We start from the raw sequence: 27,339 nt of genomic DNA, 5'->3' as shown, positions 1-27,339 counted from the left end.
AGTGCTCCTCGGGCTGATGTTGTACCTATACTTACGTAGATGAGTGTCCTTGTCGATATTCCTCGCGATGATCGGCACCACGGTATAGAGTCGCATGCTTTCCTTGATCACCCTCTCCAAATAATGCATCTTCTGTACCTCCTCCCTCACCGCGCCTCTTTTTGAATCGCCAAATATTTCTCTTTGTCTGAAAGAAGTAGTAGGCAGGAAGGTAGTCTTTTAATTGTTAAGTCTGGTGTCGTTATCTAATATAAGGTAATCTACCATTACCTCTCCTAAGGCATTTTCGCTTGAACTGGAAGATATTCCGGCCAGATATTACTTACTAGATAAAAATCCATATATTTTATTTTCCACAATAATTTTAGGCGTACTTAAGTATGTCGATTCGAATGGCATGGGAAGCGTTGAAGGCCACCTTTCGTTGTCAATTGCGACTTGATTAAGGATGCGTGGGCGTGGTCGACGATTTCCCTCATTCAGCGCTTATCGCTATCGACCCACGAGGGTCGATTAATTCTTTGAAATATTCTTCCTCTCAGACGACGCCGTGAGTCGAGGTTAGCGCCCAATTGGGCACCCTCAGGCCTGTTATCTTAAATTTTGTACCGGGTGAGACCCCTCAGCGCTTCTCATTTGTTAAAGCCATCTGCGGTAAATCTACAATAGTCACGTCAAAAAAAAGAAGAGGGTTGCGTCAGGGACTTATAGGATGTTTATATTTTTTGATGTTACAGCAGTAGCTACTTACTCAAGCAGCACCTTCTCCTGGACGTGTCGGTGTATACCGAGCAGCACAAGCGTGTAGGCGATGACGAGCGCCGTGGTGTCGTTGCCGGCGATGGTGATGGAGTCGATGTGCTCCCTCAGCTGCTCGTCTGTGAACTCTATCTCCCGGCCGAAGAGGAGGTCGAGGACTGCGCGTAGCTTGCCGGCTGATGAGTAAAGAGTTTCTAGCATGACACAGAGCCGGGAAATATTGTACAAAACCTTAAACTAAATCCCGCGACCTGATTCTCTTATCCAGTTTTCTGGACTTCCGTGTGCATCACTGTTCTTTGGTCCTGTGGCTCACCGGCTTGCTTCTCAAACTGGGAGCGCCGGTTCGAACCCACGGTACCGAAATTGTACCAATTGGTTCGACCGTTATAGATGGCGATACGGCTCACCACCTATCACGTTAGTCTAACAGAAAGATCGGTGAGGTGTGGGTACTTAGATTCTTGTGATGGATTACCTATGACTACCCCAATTGGCATATAGTGAGCTTATGTTATTTATGTTATGGATGCATCAAGCTTAGCTCACCATACATAGAGGCGGTGATGGCGAGGGTTGAAGGGCGGGGAGCGACAGTGTGTAAGGAAAGGAAGTATATAGTGGTGAAATTCTGACCCAGAACGCCCGTCTTCGGTGCTGTCTCTGTATGCCTCAGATTTTTAGGGTTTGGTTGTAATTTATTGTCCTCCTACCTCCGATAATTTACCAGATAAACCAACTTGGTACTGGTGAGCAGGAGAATGAAACGCCATCAAACTGACAACAATCCACCAGTCGGAGACTTCTGCAGAGTGTGCGGTAGAGTTTTCCGCTCTAGGATTGGCTTGAACAGCCATGAAAGAAAGTGTATTTCTTCGAGGCAATGTCGTCATAAATCGTCTGAAACAGACGTATAAGGCCAAGGATGATGGCCAGATAAAGACGAATAAAGTTCATTGATCTTATTAATGTTTTGTCGTAACTATCAATTTTTTTGGACCCGTTACGATGTGTCAGTCTAACCAAAGACAGCATTATTGGTTAGAAGATTTTTTGCTACTAGATATCTACAGTACATTGACGTGTTTTAGTATTTATTTTGAAGCATTGACTGTTGATTTACCGTTGGTTCCGGTTACTAGTTACTCAAGTAATTAGTCTTTGGCGCTTTGGCGGCTCACTCTATATAACCCTGTCACCAAGGTTAATGAGGTTGGTAATCCACCTCACAACCCTCACGATAGAAGAAGATCAAATGTTTGGACATCACATCAGAAAAAAATATAATAAAAAAGTTTATTTAGGTAAAGCCTTCGGCACACATATATATTTACAACATTAAAATATACACAAATTAATATTTAGTGAGATCTTTTGATAATCTACGGTGATTTATACAGGGGTTCGGGGGAAACTATAGATTTTCATAGTTATTTTTTGATTAATTTTGTTTAATGTTAAGTACTTATTATTATTATTTTGTATTTCTGGCTTAATTTAGTTTCTTGTTATTTTTTCTTGTTTTTTCTATACCCTCCCGGGTCCTTATGTGGTACTATAATATGTATAAGAACTGTTTACCATATGGTGTGCAATAAATATTTTGACTTTTGACTTTGACCATTGTGCGAGTCTTGGCGGAGATGATTTCCGGCTGATGATGATGATATACAGAAGGTAGAGAAAGTAGATAAACGCCTGGTTCTCGTTTACCTATATCTAGGTCCACAGCGAGATACAACGGACAATGTATTTTATAATAATAAATAAGTATTATTATAAAAATAAATATAAACTTTTAAAGATGTCAATCAGTATTAGGATCTCATTTGATCGTATGTATTAGTACTTGTTATTTCTATGCTTACATGGTTATCATCAGTTACTTGCTTCCTTCCGGACATACCTATTTAATTTGCTAAATATTGGCAACATTTTTTTTACATACTTAATTATAAATGATGATCTAATTTGCAACTCGTGAATCTAAATACTAAAGAGTATATCAGGATTTTAGACCAAATGTCATGTGTGCCTGTACTGTACCTGACTGTACGTCATGAGTAATATAATGTCCCGCTTAAGGAGTCTGTCGCACTAACATATTTGACATTTAGTGAGACTTACAGTTAAATTTGTCAAAAAAGTTAATGTGACATGGTACCAAAGTGTATACATATTAATGCTCGTGACCGTACGTAGACGTATTTGCGCTTCGTACAAGTTGACAAGGTCCTGCTAAATCTACATCTATTATTGTATTTTGTGAAACGCAAAACAAGTCTTGATGCTTTGAGTTAAGAGTGTTGCGTGCGTGACGGCTGTTACTCAAGTGTCAAATATTGATTCGATTGATTGTTGACGTTAAATGTTGATTGATGACGTGGGTGTAGTGTTGGGTTCTTACCCGGAAAATTCCCGCGTTTTGGGAATTTTCCCAATTCTGAGGGAAAAAACCCGAAAAATTCCCATTTCAAGGGAAAATATTTTTTATCGCATATATTTGTATTAAAAGTAAGGATTTCCAACAAAGACCATTTAAATATAATGTATGCCTACTTATGCCCAATTTATTTTCTGTCGTAGTGTCGTATGAACTCTTAAAAAACTTATCTAAAGGAGATCATCGGATTTCGGCCCAGAAGTCAAAGTGCCGGCCAAAAAATAATTTTGCTATATTCCGTTAGATCTTATCCGTATGAGCATTTATTACTATGGCACCAAAGCTGTAGGGTCAATATCTTCGGTTTTATTCGATTTTAAAAAACTGTATTTTTCATACATTTTTGGTGAAAATGTAAAGTGCCGGCCAAGTAACAATAATGGTATTCTTAGAACTTATCTGTCTGAGCATTTATTACTATGGCACCAAAGCTGTAGGGTCAATATTTTCGGTTTTATTCGAATTAAAAAAAACTGAATTTTCATACATTTTTGGTGAAAATGTGAAGTGCCGGCCATGAAACAATATTTGTATATCCCGTTAGAACTTATCCATTTGACCATTTATTATTAGGGCACCAAACGTCTATGACCATTATTTTGACTTTTGTTGGACTTTACGTTATAGTTTCTATATGAAAAGTGCCGGTCAGCAAAAAACACATGTCAAAGCTATCGAGACATTATTAACTATGACAAAAACGTGTATGACCATTAATTAGTTTGGCTTTTGTGGGATTTAAAAAAAACTTGATTTTTGATTCATTTTGTATAAAAATAAAATACAACAGGCGCGTTATTTAAAGGATCGTCAGAATGTTTATTACTATGGCATTAAACGACTATGACCAATATTTTGAACTTAATTCGATTTTTCAAAAATCAAAAAAAAGTTTTATCTAGTGATAATGGAACTATCTTGCTAAAGGCGTAATATGGTGGTCGTCTTTTGAAAAATAGGTTTACGTTTGACCACTACCTTACCTGATGGTGATACACGCTTAAGAAGCTACTTTTTTAAAGAAAAGTGTATACAAGGAATAAACAGCGGGGTGATAGAGGTAAGTACTATGTTATCGGCCGAGTAGCACCAGGACATTGTGATAGGCATACTTGCAAAGTAGAATAGAATAGAAAAAGTTTATTATAAGTACAACTACCCGACTCCTGTTTTCCCTAACAGATACTTCAGGCGTCATGCCAAAATACGAGTTTCGTCACTAGATGGCAAGCTTATCTTTGGAGGGTGGTAACCATTTACGGTCAAGGTGAATCAATACCATAATTCAACCTAAACTTAGGCCGTAACGTTGAGTCGAATGCAAAAACTACAGTCAACGTCATATCTAAAATCAGATAGTATTAATATAGAAGTTCACCTAACAACACACAAAACAAAAACACAAAGTATTTATCTGACTAATAACTAGTCATTGGGAAAGCTCTGCTTGTTGTCATTGTTAAAATGTATAAAACAAGTTTTTTTTAAAGTCAAATAAAAGCCAAAGTCGACATTTGGTAGTATCGTAAAAATACGTTTCAAGTCGTTTACCAAAAGATTTGACTTATTTGTTTCGCTGGCTGACATTTTCCCATTTGAACCAAAACGGAAAGAGAGACGAATAAAAAGTCAACATAACGGTCAAAAATGTTTTGCGCCGGATTATTAAATGTTCTAAAGGTCCTTTGTAATCCGCCGTACCGCATTTTTTACCCAAAGCACTTTATTTTCATACAAAATAAATAAGAAATCAAGATTTTTAAAATACACTAAAAGCCAAACTAATGGTCATACAAGTTTGGCGCTATAGAAAAAAAATATAACAGGCATCTACTCGATACTCTCAACATGATATTTTTGCTGGTCAGCATTTTTCACATTCGAACTAAAACGTAAATTCCAATAAAAGTCAAAATAATGGTCATAGATGTTTGGTGTTATTAAAAAATATTGAGAAGCAAGTTATGTGCCCCATACAAGGTAGAGGACCTAACATTGTTGTCTCCTCTTAATGCGTAGACTGTTGTCAGCACTTTGTCATACCTAAAGAATTTGTAACAATAACAAAAACAGGATGTGCAACTCAGTAACGGTTGATGTTCTGGGAACGAACCGCCTACGCAATACGAGGCTACCTTTTTAATTAAGTTAGTAATAAGTTCAGATTCTAATGTAGAGCTCCGTCGATCAGACGTATAGGTTAAGTTTAGTTTTTAAAAAAGCTCGACGACTACCACGACATTTGACTGGCGCAGTCGGGTTGGATTCTGTCAATAGGCTTGACACAAAGAATTCCAAACTCAGTTCAACGTGTACAGGCCGACGGGATCCAGCGAACCTATAAATTTGTCAACGCTCGCATGTTAGTCGTCGCAGCGTCGCCGCAGCTTTAAAGAGGAGGAATGGGTGCAGCCGGACGGTGAGTAAACCTTTTCGCTTTCCTGTGTTGTCCCTTCTATTCCTTGTGGCTGTAACATATTTTCGGTCAAAATCGCCGAATCTTATCTGATTATTGCAATCATTTAATTTTAAGTTCTGATTATCGCAATCAACATATTTTCGGTCAAAATCGCCGAATCTTATCTGATTATTGCAATCATTTAATTTTAAGTTCTGATTATCGCAATCAATTATTTTCGGTCAAAATCGCCGAATCTTACCTGATTATCGCAATCAATATTTGCCTGATTATTGAAATCATCATTTTATAATTATTGAAAATCATTTTTATATTATCCTGTGTATTTTACATTGTGTTTTATTGTGTATTATTTTTATATTGTGTGTTTTGTGTAAAAAAAAAAAAAAAAAATTTTAAAATGGAACAAATCCAATTAATACCCAAGGAAATGCTTTGCCTCATCCCACGATTTGAAGGAGAGGGAAGTTTATTAAACATTTTTATAAAAAAATGCGAATATGTATTAAGAAGTTTCAATAGGCCTAACAATTTGCCTCAGGATCTATACAATTTTCATTCAATATCTAGCAAGCTGTCTGGAAAAGCCGCGTCACTTCTAAGCGAACGCGACGATATTAATACATGGACAGAATTAAAAGAATTACTTATCCAACATTTCGGAGACCCGCGTTCAGAAGAATGCATAGCAATCGAACTGGAGCAACTAAAAATTAAAAATGGAGAATCTTTTTCAGAATTTTGCAATAGAATACAATCCGTGCGTAGTGCACTTATTGCCAAAGTAAATTTATTAACCGACGAAGGCATTAAAGCAGCCAAATACATCATATATAATAACTTGTCATTAAATGTATTTTTATATAATTTGCCTGAAGAACTTATACGTATCGTTAGGCTTAAAAATTGCACAATTTTGGAAAACGCCTTGAGTATTGTCATGGAAGAAGAAAATTTCATGAGACAATACAATGCAAAAAATAATAAAAGTAAACCATCACTTAATAACCAAAATAATCAAAACTTCCGCCCAATTCAGAATGTTCAAAATATTCCCACGCAAAACTTTAAATTTGGAATACCCCAAAATAACCAAATGCAACGAAAATTCAATGCCCCAATTGCACAAAGTACAGGATTTAAAATTCCTAAACAAAATCATCAACAAGGTTTTAGATTTGGTATACCCAACCAACAAGGGTTTAGATATGGCACACCAAATCAGCAAAATTTTAAATTCGGAATCCCACAAGGATACCGTCATCAACCAATGATGCCCAACCAAAACCAGTTTCGATTTGGCGTACCAAACCAACAAATGAAACCAATCGCAAACCAATCCACTGATGTATCAATGCGCACAGCGCCACCTCTTAGGCAAAACATGCTTAACGTCCCGCAAGATAGCGAAGAGCTCTACTGTGAAAATGAAGAGCAAGAAAATTACACAAATTACGTAGATGAAACCATCCCTTTGGACTACGAATATAATGAAGAATTTTCATGTGATAACAATTTTGATTCGGAAGAAAATTTTTGTCAACCTGCCTCGATCCAGAAAACGAAGAGTTAATAGAGTTGAACTGTGATAACGCTCATAAGTTACCTCATATAACTGTCCCGGAGATAAATTCGCGATTCCTAATAGATACAGGAAGTACAAGATCTTTTATTAGTCCCAAAATAGTAAATAAATATTTTTCAAATTATGTGTATTACGAACCTTTTGAAGTAGTCAGCACACACGGTCGTAGCAAACACGATGCAGTAATTTGCATCCCATCCTTAAAAACTTTTAAAAACAAATATAATCACAAATTTTATGTTTATGAAGTGGACAAACGATATGACGGACTTATCGGAGTAGATTTATTAAAACTATTAAACGCAAAAATTGACATGGAAAACCAATTCCTAATTACAGATACCACTAAAATTCCTATAATCTACATTCCACCGTTTGATATTATATTAGAACCAAGATCGGAAACAAGAGTGAAGATACCTACCGATACTAGAAACGGTGAAGCGATTGTAAACTTTATAGACTTTGGCTCAGGTGTGAGAATGCCCAGCGCTATGGTTAAGTGTAATAATCACTTCGCCTACACAGTAATCCAAAACGCTTCTACTGACAAAGTAGCGATAACATTTACATTACCATTACAAACCGAATCAATTCCAATTAATGAATGTAACATCAACAAATTGTCGGACATCAGTCACCAAACAATTGACCAAGTGTTAATTGACAATCTTAACAAACTTCGATTAGATCACACAAATAAAGAGGAACGTGACGCTATCTCTAAACTATGTTACCAATACCGTGACATCTTTTATTCCGAGCACTTACCTTTATCATTCACAAATCAAGTAAAACATAAAATTAGAACCCAAAATGAAAACCCAATTTATATAAAACCATATCGTCACTCACAAACTGAAAATAATGAAATAGAAAATCAAGTAACCAAATTGATAAAAGATGATATAATTCGAAAATCACACTCACCTTGGAGTGCGCCCGTACATCTGGTACCTAAAAAAATGGATGCTTCGGGAGAACAAAAATTCCGCATGGTAATCGATTATAGAAGACTCAATGAGATTACCACCGATGACAAGTATCCATTACCAAATATCACCGACCTTTTCGACAAATTAGGAAGAGCCACATATTTTAGCACCATAGATTTAGCAAGTGGTTATCATCAGATTGAAGTTGATAAATCGGATCAACAAAAAACAGCTTTTACCACATCGTCTGGACATTATGAATTTCAACGAATGCCCTTTGGCCTGAAAACAGCCCCTGCAACCTTTCAAAGAACCATGGACAATGTATTACAAGGACTACAAGGAATCCATTGTCTAGTGTATTTAGATGACATCATAGTATACTCAAGTAGTTTGCAAGAACATATCAATAGTTTACGAAAAGTTTTCGACAGACTGAGAGAAACAAATTTAAAAGCAACCTTAGACAAATGCGAATTTTTAAAGAAAGAAGTGCTATATTTAGGACATCAAATTACGAAAAATGGATTAAAACCAAATGATGACAAAATTCAAGCCGTAATGAATTTTCCCATCCCTAAAACAACAACCGAAATCAAAAGCTTTCTTGGACTTGTAGGTTACTACAGAAAATTTATTAAGGACTTCTCCAAAATAACTCAACCAATGACAAAATGTTTAAAAAAAGGGAAAAAGATTGTCTTAAACAATGAATATATAACCGCTTTCGAAAAATGTAAAGAATTACTAATTAACGCACCTCTTTTACAATTTCCCGACTTCTCAAAACCGTTTATATTAACAACGGACGCCTCGAATGTTGCACTCGGAGCCGTCCTATCACAAGGTCCAATTGGAAACGAAAAGCCAGTAGCGTATGCCAGCCGTACACTTAACGCAGCCGAAACACGCTACAGTACAATAGAAAAAGAGCTTTTAGGAATAGTATGGGCAGTTAAACACTTTCGTCCATACTTATATGGTAAAAAGTTTACCATTTATACCGACCATCGTCCTTTAGCCTGGTTAAACTCAATAAAGGAACCTAACAGTAAACTAACACGTTGGAAATTATGTTTAGCGGCATATAATTTTGACATAATATATAAAAAGGGAAAACAAAACAGTAACGCAGATGCTCTATCGCGTATAAAATTAAATGCTCTAGATGATGATATCTCTATGAAAGTGAACCTAGACAAAAGGGAACAAAGACAGCAAAATAATGAAGACACGCCTATAGTGATATCTGACTCAGAGGAAACCGCAAGTATTCCTTCAATCGGAAGATATGAGCTTGAATCGGAGTTTCCAATAATATCTCCATCTGAAAGCACTGCAACAGCTAACTCTAGCTTAGAAACAGCTCATTCCGCCCGAGATATTGATACTGAAGGTATACCCATTTTACAAGAAGCTATAGATACGAAACCAAATCAATTATTAATATATACCTGGAACAGACAACAAACTTGTGTCAAAGATCTTTCCCGTGACAAACAAAACGTGTTGGAAGTACATTTGCCCACGGACAATTTTGATTTAATTAAAAAATTCTTATTAGAATATATTAACCCGAAAAAGAAATACTACATCTATTTTGAAAATAACGCCCTTCGAGCACAATTCATTAAAGCAGTTATACAACTATTTCGGAAAGGAACAGTAAAATTCTATGAATGTACAAAAAGAGTGGTTTACGTAGAGAATGAAAATGAACAACGCGAAATTGTGATAAGATATCATAATGGAAAAACCTGTCATAGAGGAATTAGAGAAACCATAATGAAATTAAAACGTAATTACTATTGGCCAAACATGGAAGTAACTGTCTCTAGTATAATCAACGCCTGCGAAATCTGTAAAAAAACAAAGTATGACAGAAAACCTTTTAAACCTGAACTCCAATTAACGCAGACTCAAAACAAACCTTTCGAGGAATTATTCATTGACATTTTCACAATTGAAGGAAAAACCTTTTTAACAATTATCGATGCATTTAGTAAATTAGGACAAGCTCTTGAAATCTCAAGTAAATCCACTCCAGAAGTAGCACGAGCCCTAATTAAATATTTCTCCGTTTATGGTGTTCCAAATAAAATCAGTTCAGATCCAGGTACAGAATTTAATAATATCCTTCTCAAGGAAACGTTACAGTTTTACAAAATTGAACTTCATATAGGAACCCCACACAATCCTAACTCTATGGGTCTTATAGAGCGATTCCACTCTACAATCTTAGAGATATATCGAATCGCTAAGTATGAACATAAGATAACGGACGCCGCATCTATTATGACATACGCCGTGATGTCATATAATCAAAGTATACATTCAACTACTGGTCTAACACCATTTGAGGTAGTATTCGGACATACTTCCGCATCCAGTACATTCAATGTAGATTTCTGTAAAGAATACACACAAAAATTAGTTAGAGATCATGTCAAAAGAACTAAATACCTTTATAAATTCTTAACCGATAAAATTATTCATGGCAAAAAGAAAATTCAAACTAAACATGGAGGCGAAAAAGAGTTCCCCTTAGAAGAAGGAGATGAAATCTTCATAAAAGGAACCAATACCAGAAGAAGTAAAGATAAAAATAGATACCAAAAAGCAAAAATTACAGGTGAAATTAGTAGAAATGTAGTACCCGTTACTACCCAAGGTCGTGATACTACAGTTCCAGTTAAAGATATTAGACGTCCTCCACAGGTTCGTAGCCCTACTGCTGGCCCAAGCCATCGTGATCCAGGGCCTGCAACTCCAGAAGATTAAAAAGAATCCTGGTATACTCCCTATCAAGCAAGGACAAGCGGCCATCAGCCACAACAAATGGACCATCTTAAAGGTTTTAAATCTAAATTTAATACATCAAGATTTGGAATTTAATATAAATCGTTATGCCAATTTGAATCGACATGTTGCTCTACACTTCTCTAATCAAAACTTAAGTCATGAAGTATCTAATATAAAAACTCAAACCGATCACATAATGAATTGCACCATTGAAAAATTTAAACAAATCGTTCCAATTAAACGTATTAAACGAGGAATCATAAACCCTCTAGGATCATTAGTTAAAATGCTAACAGGTAATCTGGATAATGATGACGCCGTAAAATATGATAAATGGATTAGTGATATCCAAAATAACCAGGGTGTGTTAAACAAAAGAGTCACCCTAATTGCCGAAACAGTAAAATCACTTGTAAACGTTTCAATTTCTGCAAATAATGCTGTAATTCAAATAGATAAGATCCTCTGGGAAATCCGTAAACAATTTAATGACACAAAAAAGGCTTTCACCGATACGAAATTAATTAATGCTTATAACTTGTTTCTACACAATTTTCAGATGCTCTATATCACAATAGATGAGGTTGAAAATGCTATTGCATTCAGTAAATTAAGAACTCTACATCAATCATTGATAGAGACTGAGGAATTGTTGGAAATACTAATTAAAGTTTCGAAATCAAATAAATTAATGTATGAAGTTAACTTAGAAAATTTATCTAAATTAGAACAGTGTATAGAAATTAAGGCTTATTCAAAGCAAAATCAGATAACATTCGTATTGGAAGTGCCACTTGTCGACCGAGATATGTATACGTACTACAAAGTAATTCCCTTACCTGTTACCAATTCCTTTAATCAAACTATTTTTATAATTCCTAAAAATCCCTACCTATTAGCGAAAGGGTTGAAAACTGTGTCGCTCTCTACACCCTGCAAGGAGATCGACAAAGAAATGTTCCTGTGCAACAAGGATGTACTGCAGTCCACAATCAAGGACTCTTGTATCGATGCCTTGATGAAGCTCTCCACCAACATCAGCTCCTGTATTCCTGTTGTAGCAAAAACGGGAAAACCAAAAATAGAACCAATTGAGGATAATCAATGGATTCTCTACAGTAAAACTACAATCTTGTTAACAAAAATGTGTAATTCAGAAGAAACAATAGAAAGATTATGTGGTACATATATACTTATCCTGGATGATGAATGCAGAGCTAAGATTAACAACATAGTCCTGCAGCCATTTGAAACCTTAGGCGATCCAGTGCATTTCAGCAAGCTGCCAATCGTCGAATTTCCAGAGATACCAGTTCCTGCCCCTTTACCTGAAAGAAAAACTTATAACTTGGACGAAACAGAGTTATCAAAGTTGGAACATTTTGCCAGTAAATATGATGAAACTGAGAACATTAGTGAAAGTGGTATAAACACACATAGTATAAGTGTAGGAACTGTAATCATTTATATAACCATAGTTATAATCCTTTTCATTTATATACTCTATAAAATTAAAATTATATACTTACGGTATCGCAGCCCTCAGTCGGGTAATCAACCCTCCGATGGCTTCGATCTTAACGGGGGAGGAGTTATGTGCCCCATACAAGGTAGAGGACCTAACATTGTTGTCTCCTCTTAATGCGTAGACTGTTGTCAGCACTTTGTCATACCTAAAGAATTTGTAACAATAACAAAAACAGGATGTGCAACTCAGTAACGGTTGATGTTCTGGGAACGAACCGCCTACGCAATACGAGGCTACCTTTTTAATTAAGTTAGTAATAAGTTCAGATTCTAATGTAGAGCTCCGTCGATCAGACGTATAGGTTAAGTTTAGTTTTTAAAAAAGCTCGACGACTACCACGACATTTGACTAGCAACTATTAGACAGATTCGACATATTTTTTTCGATGGCCGGTATTTTAACATATTAACCAAAACTGAAAGTCCAATAATGGTCATAGAAGTTTGGCGCCATACTAATAAATGTTCTAACGGTCCTTTGTAATACGCTTGTATACCTCTTTTTCCCAACGGACATAATATTATTTTTTACAAAATGTATGAAAAATCGAGATTTTTAAAATCCAATTAAAGCCAAATTAATGGTCATACACCTCTGGTGTCATAGTAAAAAATGTTCAGATAATAACGATAACACATAATCTAAAGTGGGACGAACGCATTATTGGAATCACTAATAAGGATAACTCCCTCTTATACATAATTAGAAAAGCTTTTTATCATATAGATACGGAATTGTTTCTTAGGCTTTACAAAACTTACTTACGTCAGACCGCTGTTAGAACATGGGTTTCAAATATGGAGACTTTACTATCGGAAGGACTCTACTAGAGAGAGATCTCTCTTTACTCGAGAGAGTCCAAAGAAGAGCAACAAAGATGGTGACAGTACTGGCTGGCCGGAGTGGACCTTAGCGGGGGCCGCAGGACTCTCACCTCTGGCTTGCCTTCATTGGCCAGCCAGAGTGGGGCGTTAGAGCTATACGCTCGCAGGGTGGAAGTGAAAGATGCATAAGTCGCGAGTTGGTAAGGCGGGTAAACCGCCTCGCAGAAAGCGGTGTACACCTCTTGACATCCTGAGATGCTCACAACCATGTTGTTGCCTTGCCGTCCAGTCGCGTCGGCTAGATAGGTGACCCAACCAGTTAGTGACGAGTCACCGCCTGCCCAATGTGTCTCTGTTATTAAAATTGGTCGAGCAGGCGCCATAGTCCCCCATAGCCCCAGTATCCCGGTTCACTAACCCCCAACCCAATAGCCCCGTTCCTTTTGTTCCCATAATCTGCAATAGTCCTACACGAAGCAGGGATTGTCTTTGGGTGCACTCCCATAGTGCATACAGGGATAATCGCCGGTTGATGTCACAACACATTTAGAGTAAATTGTCTTAAGGGGACTCCACGTGTTGGCTTCGGCCCCACGCACGCCTTCCAAAAGTCCGGGACTCCATGACAGACCCGACCCGAGACATGGAAACGACATACAAATAATAATAAGATTAAAAATAATTAAATAAAAAATATTTTCCCATGATTCGGGAATTTTTCGGGTGTTTATTTTATTTTCCCATATTTTCCCGATATTTTTTCTTTCCCACCCAATTTTTTCTTTCCCTGCCCATCACTACGTGGGTGGGATGTCAACTCAATATGCGCGTGAGTGGCCAACGGTCACGTTCAACAGCGGAGCATCGGGCGACTTGAAATAAATAAACCTAATAAGTTGGTAAATATAGGCCTTCTTAGTATAGAGATCAATAACTAGGTAGTAGATCTTTATTTAGCAGTTATTCGTTGATTTTTTGTACATCTTGAGCAATGATACTTTTGACTACTCATATGAATAGTACGATGTAGGACTTTTCAAGCTTGAATCACCTGATTGTCTGAAACAGTAAGATGATTCCGTACTTCGGAGGCCACGTTAAGATCTTGGTCCCGGCTATTAGCCATAAAAACACCTCCACCACCCGCAGTGGAGCAGCGTGGTGGAGTATACTCCATACCTCCTCCGGTTGATTTAGGGGAGGCTTGTGCCTAGCTGTGGGACGTATATAAGCTGTTTACGTTGTCGTGTCAAAAGTGGCTGCAAATAGTTTCTTGATTATTTGTAGTTCTGCCCACCCCTTCGGGGAATACGGGCGTGAGTTTATGTATGTATGTACGTTGTGTATGAATACCGTTGGTTGTTATATCGTTAGTAAAAGAAGATTTCAACATGTATGTATGATCTGTGATGACACGTAATAGAATATGCGCTTCATGACCCCTCCAGGGGATTACGGGTAGGCCAGTGTCCAGTTGTGGGACATAATAAATTAACGTAAGTAAGGAGGTATATACGTCAGGCGGTATATTTTCGTCACACAAACTTAAACGTGTTATTAAGCGGAACATAAGTTTATTTATTACAGTTCAATGACGTTTTATACAGTGGTAGGCCAGTGTCCAGTTGTGGGACATAATAAATTAACGTAAGTAGGTAGGTATATTCGTCAGCCGGTATATTCTCGTCACACAAGCTTAAAAGTGTTATTAAGCGGAACGTAAGTTTATTTATTACAGTCCAATGACGTTTTATACAGTGGTAGGCCAGTGTCCAGTTGTGGGACATAATAAATTAACGTAAGTAGGTAGGCATATTCGTCAGCCGGTATATTCTCGTCACACAAGCTTAAAAGTGTTATTAAGCGGAACATAAGTTTATTTATTACAGTCCAATGACGTTTTATACAGCGGTGTGTGAGTTTCAAGTAGTTGATATATGCTATTATGTTCACATATCATCTGTAGGTAAGTGCTTGTGATTTCCTACACATTTTTCCATTCATATCTTTGTTAAGAAAATGACAACTGTGTGTTGAGTATTATTACTATTTCATTGTTACTTGTCCGCAACATTTTACATTATTATTATTACAGAGCCTTGGTAGCCTAGTTGGAGGCATGCTCGACTCTCATTGAGAGATCGCAGGTTCAAATTGTTAATAACGTGAAATTGTTATATTTACACTAAGTATATTGTGATATACTTACATATTACTATTAGGTATAAGTACTTTTTACTACTAGAGACTCATTCCTGCAGACAAACTGTTTTTTTAAACAGTTTTGCAGGGCATTGCTAAACTGTATATTTTTAAAGATTTAATAAAATCTTAAATACTTAAATAAATCCAGCACGTGTCTAAACCAATGTTCAAATTTGTTTTCGAATTAATGTTTGGATCTTAAATGATTAGCACGTGCACATCGGTAACGGAAAACATTGTGAGGTAACACACATAGGTACCTCAGAAATATGACCAGTTGATCGAGGAACTTAGGTAAGTATGTAATCTAATTCCATACACGTGTACGTGCGTACTTATTTACTACACTTTGCTCTTGCTAAAATGATTTCCACAAATATTGGTTACAATAACACAATTCGTATCACGTTTATTGTTAATGAGGTACTTATCTAACTAATTAGTGGTTAGCGATGAAGTAATCTAGGAAACTTTTCTTTCGTGACTTATTGTAGAACTATTTGACCGGGAACTATTTAAATGGGGAGCGCTGAAGGCTCTCACCCGGAATCTAGGAAACCATATGGCTTCTTCTTCTTTGCGAGTCGATGGCGATCGATACAAAATTTTTGCTGACCAATAATTGGCCACGCTTACGGCAATGTCAGTGGCTTCGTAAATGTCTTTAATAATAAGGTCTTTAATAGTGCAGGTGTTAGGGCACTTAGGACAGCACAAAACGTGAGCCATAATTTGTGGTGATACTCCACACTCGCAATCATCGCAACCATCAGCCAGGTAAATCCAGCACGTGTCTAAACCAATGATGTTCAGTTTTTGAATTAATGTTTGGATATTAAATAATTATTACTTGCACATCGGTAACGGAATCGTTCAAATTCCTTATATGGCTGAAAATGCAGTGTACTTACTTGGTTGACCATCTGTACTCTTGTCGTTATTTTTCCTGATTTCATACTCCTGTCGTCTCTTTTTTACCACCTGCAACAAATTCATTCGTTTAAAAGCCAAAATTCCTAAGTAAAAGGACCGGTTGGTCGTCCTTCTTACAATCTACAGGATAGAATAAGAAGTAAGTAATTAAGGACATGGTACTTATTAATAATAACATTACCATTTTGTACCTACGAAGGATCGCTCTCAATATGTTTGTTTACAAAGGAATTTAACATCATCGTTCAAATTCCTTATTCGCACTTTTAAAAGGTGCGATATACCTACTTACTTATTTGTTTTTTAATTATTCCCTGGTTCGATTTTTGGTTTGCGTTTCTAAATTGACTCTTGTTTGTGTGTTTCTCAATTAGCCCGCAGCTGAGTAGCTTTATATACTATGCTCGAGTAGAAGCATGTGTCCAGTAGTGGTTAGTACGTATATGAATATATGTATTATGTAAAAAATATTATGAAATATGTAGTTTAGATTAGTTAATATAGTAGTAGATGGTAGTAGTAGTGGTAGTAGATAGTTTGTTTGTTAGAAGTTTGTTTGTCTTGGAGTTTGTTGCTTGTTTGAGTTTGAGTGTGTGGTAGTTTGCCGCTCTTAGGGCCCGTATTAATAAACCAATCTCAATTCCGAGTGTCAACTCAAGATTGATCTCAAATATCTGTTCTTATTAATAAAGGGCTTGGCTTGCACAGCCATGAAAGAAAAAGCATTTCTTCGAGGCAATGACGTCATATCTCGTCTGAAACAGACGTATAAGGCCAATGTTTTTTTTTTAAAACTACAGACTACGGAAAAATCACGCTCTAAAAAGTATAAAACAAGACAATATTTCTCTGAAATTCTTTCGTATACTGATGTTAAGGAGATAGCCGTGATCGTATGCCAGTCTGTTCTAATAGTTCACTTACCACGGTATATACTATCCACATATAACGGTTAAACACATAACTCTCCTTAGCTGTAGTCGGGTAAAATACGCACCTCATCAGTGAATTTATGCGTGAGATCGATGTTGTCCTTCTGCTGTTTGGCGTAGGGGGTCAGGTTGAAGAGGCAGTCAGGCTGCAGCCACACTTTGAAGAGGCGCAGGTTGAGGATCTCCATGACGGTGTGGCGCGCGCGCAGGTACGGCGTGTCGGGTGAGTGCTGCACGTCCATGCGCTCGCCCATCGCCGTCTCTGATCCAGTAAGGATTTAATTAAAAATAATAAAAAAAAACTAAATAAGTACTACACTGTTAAAATTATACTTTGTAAGTACACGAAAAGAGGACTCGAAATGTTACTAATGTAAAGTTTTATAGTAATAAAAAAAGCTGATAAAACTTATAGAAAATAAATTCAAAATATTAAAGATTTTTTGCTTCATTGAAAATCAACCACGATATTGAACAAAACCAGTTAAGTACAAATATTTTATACGCCTTGAGTTTTAACACTGACAACATCAAAACCAGATTTCTGAAAGTCACTAAGGACACTTTTTTGGAAATCATTCTCGATTAAATTTTTAGCACCAGATTACTTTTAAGATCAAGGTTATGTTTATTTGCTGACCTTACACGCAGTTGAGGTCAAATGGCTTTTAATTTGATTTGAGATTAACGGGTAAATATTTTAAGTGTGTTTGGCTTGATTTCATGATATGCGGCTTCGGTATACAACTTAGGCGTATACTCCTTTTCAATATCCTACATAACCCCAATACTCCCCTTTACCTCAAAGAGCGTTTTAGTTTGAGGACGGAAGTTCACGAACGGCTGCCTCGATCGTGCATTAGGATGCTAGGAGCTACCAAGCTCTCACCCATCGAACTGACTACTACGACCAGTCTTTTACCGTGCAATCAGTGCGTTTATGGACCTCCTTACCTGCTTCCATCAGAGTCGCTAACTCTCTTCAGAGCTTCAAAAACCAGTTACGAGCTTATTTTGAATCCTTATGCGGATATTTTTAGGATGTTACTATTATGTATGATGTATTTTATTTGTTTCAATATTTGTTTTGTGTGTGTGATCATCACGCACTGGGTACCACAGGACGGACACCGTAGACGTGGTAGACCCTGGAAACGATGGCGCGATGATCTCGACGGTTATCGAAAAGACTGGATAGATCTCGCACAGAACCGGGATACTTGGAAAGACATGGGGGAGGCCTTTGCTCAGCAGTGGGATCATACAGGCTAATAATAATGTGTGTGTATAGTGTACCCATTTATGTTCAATTTACCAAACCAAACCGTCTTAAGAAGTTTGGTATGATTTCCTTATACGATCGTAGACGTCTACTTGATCTATGTATCTTGCATAAAATTCTTAATGGTCATATACAGTGCGGTGGTCTTCCGGAGTGTTTCTCCCTTTCTGTTCCCTCAAGATATCCCCGGAATAATTAGTAGGTTATTTTACACGACCTTTTGTAGAACAAATTTGGGCCAACAGTCACCAACTGTGAGGATGCTTAAGAAGTATAATAATATTAATGCTGGAATTGATGTGGACATATTTCATGACAAGTTACACAGTTTCAGGTCTAAAATTATTCGACACTTTTTGAGTTAATATTTTAAGTCTACCACCAAAGTTTATTTGTATGTTTTGATTTAGTTTAGTTTAATTAAGTTTAATTACCTTTCTGCTACTGTTAAATTTGTAAATTAGTTTATGCATTGTGAGTGCTATGTACACCGTTATTGTTACACATATCAGTCAGAATACCTAGTTAAGTTATGGAATAAGCTCAATATGTGTGATGTGGTTGTACTTTTTTAAATAAATAAATAAACTTACCAAATACAATATCAAGCGTACAAGCAGTGATGTACGGGAGGACATCAAACTCCGGCTTGCCGGCTCGCTCGTGCAGTCTGTCGAGCAGTACGCCAGCTTGCTCAGCGATCACACCCATGTACTCTTCAACCACTTTATTCGCGAACACCGGCAGTAGAACCTTCCGGTGCGTCTTCCATAGGGCCACTGTTAGGGTTGGCATAATAATAAATATAAAAATAAAAAACGAAGCCTGTGGTGGATTTAATGATGTATTTAATTTATAATTGACCCAGTCAAATACCCAATATTGCTTTTTTTATATGAATTGCTTTGATGTGGCCCTTTTAACAAATTACTAAATAATTCCTAAAAATAAAAAATAATAATAATAAGTAAATTGAAACATATAATAACGGGTTCTTACCGCGTTTAAAATAGGGATATGAGACTCCCAATATTTAGATCTACCTACTCCACTCCAATCTCATCAGTCATCCCGTCATCATGGCACTTGCAACAGTTTCGAAATATTGGGAGTCCCATATCTCTATTTTAAACGCGGCAAGAACCCGTTTTATAATTATGATAATAAATGCGTAAACTTAAAACAATGTATATCAATAAGTAGTTGAAAATAAAAAAAAACAGGTTAGATAAGCGGACCCTGTGAAAGAAGGGATAGTGCTAGGGGGATGATGAAGTACTTAGTTGAAAATATAAAGTTAGGATTCACGTTCATATCAATCATTATAGAAATAGACTGAGATTTCTTTTAGAATATTTATAACGAAGAATATTATCCAGTATCTATTTATTTTATTTGGGTAACTTACTACCTTTTTTTTACAAAATGGATACTTTCTCCGGATGGCTGGTTTATAAAAAGTACCTTGCGCGTTTTGAAGAGAAAAACTTGCTCGCGTTGATGTCTTTTGTACTGCGTTATCAATTACTTACGTCAAATTATTAGTTATCAGTATTCGTTTTAAATTAATATTCGGGCCAAATAAGTAATTCTTTTCTTTGTATGTCCTACCTATTGATAAATAAATAAAAAATAACGTCATTTATCAATGCAAACAGAGATATTAAGGTTAAAAAACCGGGATTTACGCTCAATTGTACCTCCAGTAGATTCAAATTAGTTTACATTTTCAATTTGGAAGATGTGAAGTCGATTTATTGATTTTACCATAGCTGGCCACATCTTGATATATTACATGAATATAGGTACATGATATAAGTATTACACGCGTATTTTTAAATACTTACATTTAACTTATTTATATAGGTAATTAAATGAATTAATTGTAATTCTGCCAGTCGGAGATATTTATTTCTATTCCTTTTTTTTGTACAGTATAAGGAACTAAGGACTAGGTATAATCACGGTATGATTCACTTATCATTTAACATGCGTATGGCATTTTTTTTATTTCGTGACTTTATTTTAACGGAAATGGATAGTAAATGGTATGAATCTAAATATATAAAAGGAGAAACTGACTGACTGACATATCAACGCACAGCCTAAACGGCTAAAAGGAATTCCCGGAATTCACACGGGAACGGGAATTAGCGGGAAAATCCTTTTGTATGAAAAATCTAAACCGTTTAAGTTAGACGCTTGAAATTTGATATGCACTCCCACACACTCAAAGATTTCTCTTTTATAACACGCCACGCGGACGAAGTCGCGGGCATAAGCTAGTTTTTTATATTATTATTTGATGCATCAACAATGAATGAATGAATGAATGTGGATGGATATAGGGGTAGGGCACGACCCAAGAAAGTGTGGATGGATTGTGTGAAGAAAGATAATTATGTGTGTGAAAGGTGTGAGTAATAAGGTGACAGCTGTCAGAAAAGAATGGAAGAGGAATAATTATGCGCCAATCCCACTTAGAGTGCGATATGGGCAGGAGGACTTGATAACTAAACTTATATTCATGATTATGATGATAACATTGGAAGTACCTATTAGCACTAGTTAATCTGTAGATGTCATTCCAATATAAGCTATGTTCACGTCACATTATGGTGTGTGTGTTTTTGAGGTGATGAGGTCTCTTCGCAATTTAAGTTCAGTACGCAGCGCAGTGGAGTTTTTGTATATTATCGTTTGTATATATACCATCAAGTGCGAATGAAAACAAGCTTACAACAAGTGTGTTTGTTTAAGGATTACAAACGTTAGTAAGTATGTCTAAGTAAAGTAAACTTAGTAATTTACGTACCTAATTCTTAGCTTATTGCTTAATCATCTAACAAAATGAAGGAATGTTTAGTTTCATAACTATGTATTTTGGGTTGTTGATAATCCTACCATCATCATCTCCCTAGTGTAGTAACCCGTCTTTCGCTGGTTCCCTGTTTACCTATCCTGAAGATTTGACAGGACCAGGACCTTCCAACCCGCGAAGGAAAACCAAACTAATGCAGGTTATATAGGTATGTAACCTCCGGGAGTGTGGGTTTCTTCACGATGTTTTCCTACACCGCTGAGCACGTGATAAACATTTATGATTCAAACATAAATTCGAAAATAAATTGGAAAGTCATTGCTTTAGGCTTGTGCTGGGATTTGAACCCGTGTCCTCATAGTGAGAGTGAAGCGTTCTTCCAACTAGACTATCAATATATTCCCAACAGGTTTTGAAATATAAGTAATGTGTTTTCGGCATTGAACTTGAACCCGAGTAAGTTATGTATCTTCCGCTCGACCTCTTCGTCACTTCCCGTGTGCCAAGGTTGAGGCCAGGGGTCAATATTTATAATTGCAATAATTAAAACAATGATTTTTTTTGACGTGACTTATTGTAGATTGCATTAACTACTTGGCAGGATAAAACGGGAGCGCTGTGAGCTCTCACCAAGACAACAGGCCTGAGGGTGCCCAGTTGGGCGCGAGCCTCGGCTCAGGGCGTCGTCTGAGAGGAAGAATATTTGAAAGAATTAATCGACCCTATCGATAACAATAAGCGCTGAATGAGGGAAATCGGTATCGGGGTTCTGAACAAGTTGCAGAAAATACATGAAATCCTGGTTAAATAACTCATTATAAAAAAAGTATACGTAAAGGTACTTACAAGGAGCTACGAACAGCCCGTGTCCGAGCCAAGGTCGCAGGAACCTGTACACGATATCCTTGTCCAAGAAGTTGTCCAGAACGTACTGGGCGTCCACCGGGTTACCGATGGCTGGAACAAATGTAATGTGGTTAAGAGACGACACGGAACGTAGGTGCAGCCAGAATAACATAAGGGCACTGTTGAAGCAAGTGGCCGGCCAAGTAGTTAATGCCATCTGCGGCAAATCTACAATAAGTTACGTCAAAAAAAAAAAAACAAAAAAAAAGCAAGTGGTTGATTATGTCACGGCATTGACTGCACTTTACCTCCGTAGTCTAGAACGTTTTCAACGTTCAAAATATTATTAAAAAACCTAAGAAGATCTAAATCAGAAAACGAGGCATTTCTTTTCCTATTGTTCTTTTTTCCTGTAAGTATGTAATGATCAAGTTTACTGTTTTGGGTTTAATTGCAACGTTAAAGTCCTGATAACATTGATATAAGTAAGTATATTGATTGATCGTGTGCAATAAATACTTAGAATTTTTAACTTTGATAAAGATTTGGTTTTGCCCGTTAGATACTCCTTTCATGTTATGTCATAAGCAGCAACTCTGATGTTTGGCTAGTACGAATTATCGCACTTATTCTAATATTTTGAAGATAATAATAGAGGAGCTCGGTGGCGCAGCGGTAAATGCGCTCGGTCTGCGATTGTTGAAGTTAAGCAACTTTCGCAAAGTCCGGTCATAGGATGGGTGACCACAAAAAAAAAGTTTTATCTCGAACTTCTCCGTGCTTCGGAAGGCGCGTTAAGCCGTTGGTCCCGGCTGCATTAGCAGTCGTTAAAAACCATCAATCCCGAAAATAACTGGGCCCGCGTTATGGTTTAAGGCCCGATCTCCCTATCCATCCATAAGGAAGGCCCGTGCCCCAGCAGTGGGGACGTTAATGGGCTGATGATGATGATGATGAATAGAAAAAACAAGACATTTCTTACCAACATATAATTTGGGGCCAAGCCACAGTTTCGCCGCCCCTTTATGTTTAAATGCTAAATCTGCTATGTCTTCCACATTCCGAAGGATTTCTGAAAAGAAAAAAATATTTTTTTAAAACCAATACTTACCATTTTCGTCTAGAAGTAGAACTCCGGCCAAGTCTCTATATGAGGCAAAAAATAAACTGCTGAATAGACTAAGCCATTGCTGGACTAAGCCTCTACTTTCCAACCCATTTCTTTCCGTTGCTGTGTGCTCTCATTATGTTGTCATCTGGCTTAGTAGTCAGAATGATCTGGTGGTGACTCCAATTATGGCTCTACAATCTTGTCTTTGTAGACTGTAGTCAAGTGCCATCATTGGATTCACCAGAAGAAGCAGTTACAATTCGATTTAAAACTTACATCGACATTACAATTATTTAATTTCGACCTGATGTCCAAAAATAATTATGTTAATTTGTACTCGTATGCTGTGCTAGATTTATAGTTCATCTCGTAATATACTTAATAAGTAAGTAAGTACATCAAGATTAGTATTATTTTTATTCTTATCGTATGGGTTATGAGGTGGAATACCAGCCTCATCAACCCTGGTGTCAGGGTTATGATTGAGCCGCCAAAGGAATTGTCATGGCTCATGTAACTGCCCCGATACCGACCCCGCCGGCGTGGTCGACGATTTCTCTCATTCAGCGCTTATCCCGCTTATGCTTATCCAGCACGACCCACTAGGGTCGATTAATTCTCTTTCAAATATTTTTCCTCTCAGACGATGCCCTGAGCCGAGGTTCGCGCCCAACTGGGCACCCTCAGGCCTGTTGTCTTAAACGTTGTACCGGTGAGAGCCTTCAGCGCTCCCCATTTGTCCGGCCAAGTAGTTAATGCCATCTGCGAAAGCTCATATAACGATTACTCACTTACATCAGTAAATAGTAACCGGGACCAACGGCTTAACGGCTTTTTATTACAGTAAGTAAGTAATGTTATATATAAGTTCATCTACTCGTGGCTTTTTCATTACAACTCTACGTGCTCACTTTATCTATGTATGAAATGAATGTTTATCTATGTATAATATCACTTAGCGCAAAGCTTGCGTGTATTTTAGTGCAAAGGATACCGTGTTGCTCTATGACTTTAGTGTCATTTCTAGGTAGTAGTTGTTGGTTTCTTTGTAGTTCAGTTGTTCTCTGTTCGGTTCAGTTCTCTGTAGATTGACTAATATTACGTAAGTAGGTATATACTTTTTTGTTTTTTCCTTCCTTATTTAAAATTAAGTAAGTAACCCCTTATTGTGTATTTACGACTCCTAGTTTTTTTGACTTATTGTTTTGCTGGGTATACTGGGATGAGGACTTTCGCCGTATTATAACATAACAAATACTTGTCTTTATTGCACAAACAGGAAAAAACAAAATACAAAACAAAAGAGAAATAGAATGAATACAATAGGCGACCTTATTGCTAAGTAGCAATCTCTTCCAGGCAACCTTTAAGTATAGGAAATATTTAATATTTTATGTAGGTAATATAGCGGGATAGTGCAGCATGGGAATACTTGTACGTATAAAAATAAAGTTTAGGACAACAGCCTTGGATGGAACGCACAAAGGGTCTGAGCATGAATAAGTATGTATATTTACTAACATCGTAAGTAGTTTATATCGACCCACTAGGGTCGATTAATTCTTTCAAATATTTTTCCTCTCAGACGACGCCCTGAGCCGAGGTTCGCGCCCAACTGGGCACCCTCAGGCCTGTTGTCTTAAACGTTGTACCGGGTGAGAGCCTTCAGCGCTCCCCATTTGTCCGGCCAAGTAGTTAATGCCATCTGCGGCAAATCTACAATAAGTCACGTCAAAAAAAAAATATTTTAATTATCTTAACCTGTATCAAGGACGTGTATTACCTTCGTTGAGTATAAAGTATGTCAAATGTGTACGCCCTTCTATTCAATGTATGTTTGCTCGTGTATGTTTTATGGGTTTCGAGTAAATAGTGACAATGGCATGTGGTGAGAAAACAAACGGACAATATATAGGAAATATTAATGAAGAATTGCTACATACGGTACATCACATGTAATCAGTTTTGAGTGGACTTGAGACAGTCACAAGTACTTAGAGAGTCTAGTCTAGTCTAGTTTCTGTTTTTTTACTTATTATAGATTTGCCTCATATAGCATTAACTACTTGACCGGTATGCGGAGCTCTGAGAGCTCGGTGGCGTAGAGGAGCTCGGTGGCGCAGCGTTTAACGCTCTCGGTCTGCGATTGTTGAAGTTAAGCAACTTTCGCAAAGGCCGGTCATAGGATGGGTGACCACAAAAAAAAGTTTTCATCTCGAGCTCCTCCGTGCTTCGGAAGGCACGTTAAGCCGTTGGTCCCGGCTGCATTAGCAGTCGTTAATAACCATCAATCCGCACTGGGCCCGCGTGATGGTTTAAGGCCCGATCTCCCTATCCATCCATAGGGAAGGCCCGTGCCCCAGCAGTGGGGACGTTAATGGGCTGATGATGAATGAAGAATTAATACATACGGTACATCATTGTAATCAGTTTTGAGTGGAGTTGAGAGAGCCCCAAGTACTTAAAGAGTCTGGTCTAGTCTAGTTTCTGTTTTTTTACTTATTATAGATTTGCCGCATATAGCATTCATTAACTATATGACCTAACAAATGCGGAGCTCTGAGAGCTCTGGCCCGGTAAAAAAAAATTAAAAAACAGTCCTGAAGGAGATCCAGTTGGGTGAAAACCTCGGCTCAGGGCGTCGTCTGGATTGGAGCTACTTTTGCGCGGGATGATAGGCTCAATTATACTCTATCCATCCCATCTAGGTCCTGCTGAGAGCGCTCTATTGCAAATATTAAAATAGGTAATGTAATTAAATTATTAAAACTTGTAAATAATTAGCGAAAAATTTAAATTTTAATCTCTGACGACGATGGATCTAACTTCGACAGATTTAGCATAGTATTATCATATTATTTAACACCTTCGGCTACGTTATTCTGGCCTAATATAACTACCAATAATGATGAGCGCGTGGGTCGTGACGTTTCAAGGTCGCTTCCGCCGGGGCTGCCTGTCACCCTGTTTGCGGCCTTTAGTGATATGTAAAAATTGACTAAAAAATATTAAAAATAGAAAGGTACATACTCTGCGTGGATCCAAGGAAGAGCGCGCCGTGGCCGATGAGAGGCAGGGCGGGCAGCGCGGGCAGCGCGGCCGTCATGCGCTCCGCACGCTGCGCACGCGCAGCGCACCACGCCCAGTATATGCACGCCGCCGCCATCAGCAGCGCCACGATTATCATCTTGTTACTAGCTGAGAACAACCATAAACATTTAATAAATTAAGAGGTAGTTGAGGCAGGATATTGATGAGAAGCTTTTTTTCTCGAGACGTGAGTTATTGTAGGTTTGCCGTCATGGCATAAACTACTTGTCCGGACAAATAGGCCGAAGCGTTGACGGCTCTTACTCGGTAGTTTGATGAGAAGCATCTTGCGCATAATGGTGTATCTGAATGTGGACGGGTAACGCTACCGGGTAAGATCAGCTCGCGTTTGCCACTTAACAACCGCCTATGATAAGATGTAATATATGATTAACATCGAACATTTCAACTTTATACTTATTCAGAAAATATCGAGAAATTGTCTTTGTATCCTTAGGCACCATGGCTTGGCACTTCCAGTCGAGTCATGGGAGATTTTTCTTTCCCGTGACACTAATTCTCATTGGCTAATTACACTTATGGAGTGAAATGGTGGCTGAGTTCGAATAGGCACCCAGACCAGGGTATAACGAAGAACCCTTGCCCAGGGATTCGGGTGAAGACTTCAACGGTTGCAGAGGCGAAGATGGGAGCCATCGGTACGGCAATGCAGGACGAAAAGGGTAAGTCACAGAGACTGTAACCTGGAACCTGACAGAGGGCCGCAGTAACTGTCAGTACTATTCAGAGGCGGAGGACAGGAGTCCTAGTATGGCTTTGTAATAGACTACTCTGGGCGCCATCCCACTTGCGTCAGACAGAGT

The 27,339-nt window shown here is 37.7% G+C and overlaps 2 protein-coding genes across 3 annotated transcripts in view; one reads left to right on the top strand and one right to left on the bottom strand.

Moving 5' to 3' along the window:
* LOC126370869 (cytochrome P450 4c3-like) overlaps nt 1–27,339 on the bottom strand; it is a 29,624-nt gene that overhangs the window by 1,624 nt on the left and 661 nt on the right. The window contains exons 2-9 of one of the 2 annotated variants that reach the window (XM_050015979.1): nt 26,456–26,623; nt 23,297–23,386; nt 22,315–22,425; nt 19,241–19,426; nt 17,431–17,627; nt 16,412–16,481; nt 752–935; nt 36–187 (exon numbers count right to left, since the gene is read on the bottom strand). In XM_050015979.1, coding sequence (XP_049871936.1) covers nt 36–187; nt 752–935; nt 16,412–16,481; nt 17,431–17,627; nt 19,241–19,426; nt 22,315–22,425; nt 23,297–23,386; nt 26,456–26,612 — 1,147 coding nt within the window. In that variant the 5' untranslated portion in view covers nt 26,613–26,623. The remainder of the gene's footprint in view (nt 1–35; nt 188–751; nt 936–16,411; nt 16,482–17,430; nt 17,628–19,240; nt 19,427–22,314; nt 22,426–23,296; nt 23,387–26,455; nt 26,624–27,339) is intronic. The other variant, XM_050015980.1, reaches the window with a different exon arrangement.
* On the top strand, nt 5,170–12,814 carry LOC126370862 (uncharacterized). The gene is made up of 2 exons (XM_050015969.1): nt 5,170–5,621; nt 10,860–12,814. The coding sequence occupies exons 1-2, from the start codon at nt 5,605–5,607 to the stop codon at nt 12,583–12,585; spliced, it is 1,743 nt and encodes a 580-aa protein (XP_049871926.1). The 5' UTR covers nt 5,170–5,604; the 3' UTR covers nt 12,586–12,814.

The sequence above is a fragment of the Pectinophora gossypiella genome, chromosome 11 (assembly GCF_024362695.1).
Source record: "Pectinophora gossypiella chromosome 11, ilPecGoss1.1, whole genome shotgun sequence".
NCBI classification, from domain to species: Eukaryota; Metazoa; Arthropoda; class Insecta; order Lepidoptera; family Gelechiidae; genus Pectinophora; species Pectinophora gossypiella.
This window is presented reverse-complemented; position numbering and strand designations above follow the sequence as displayed.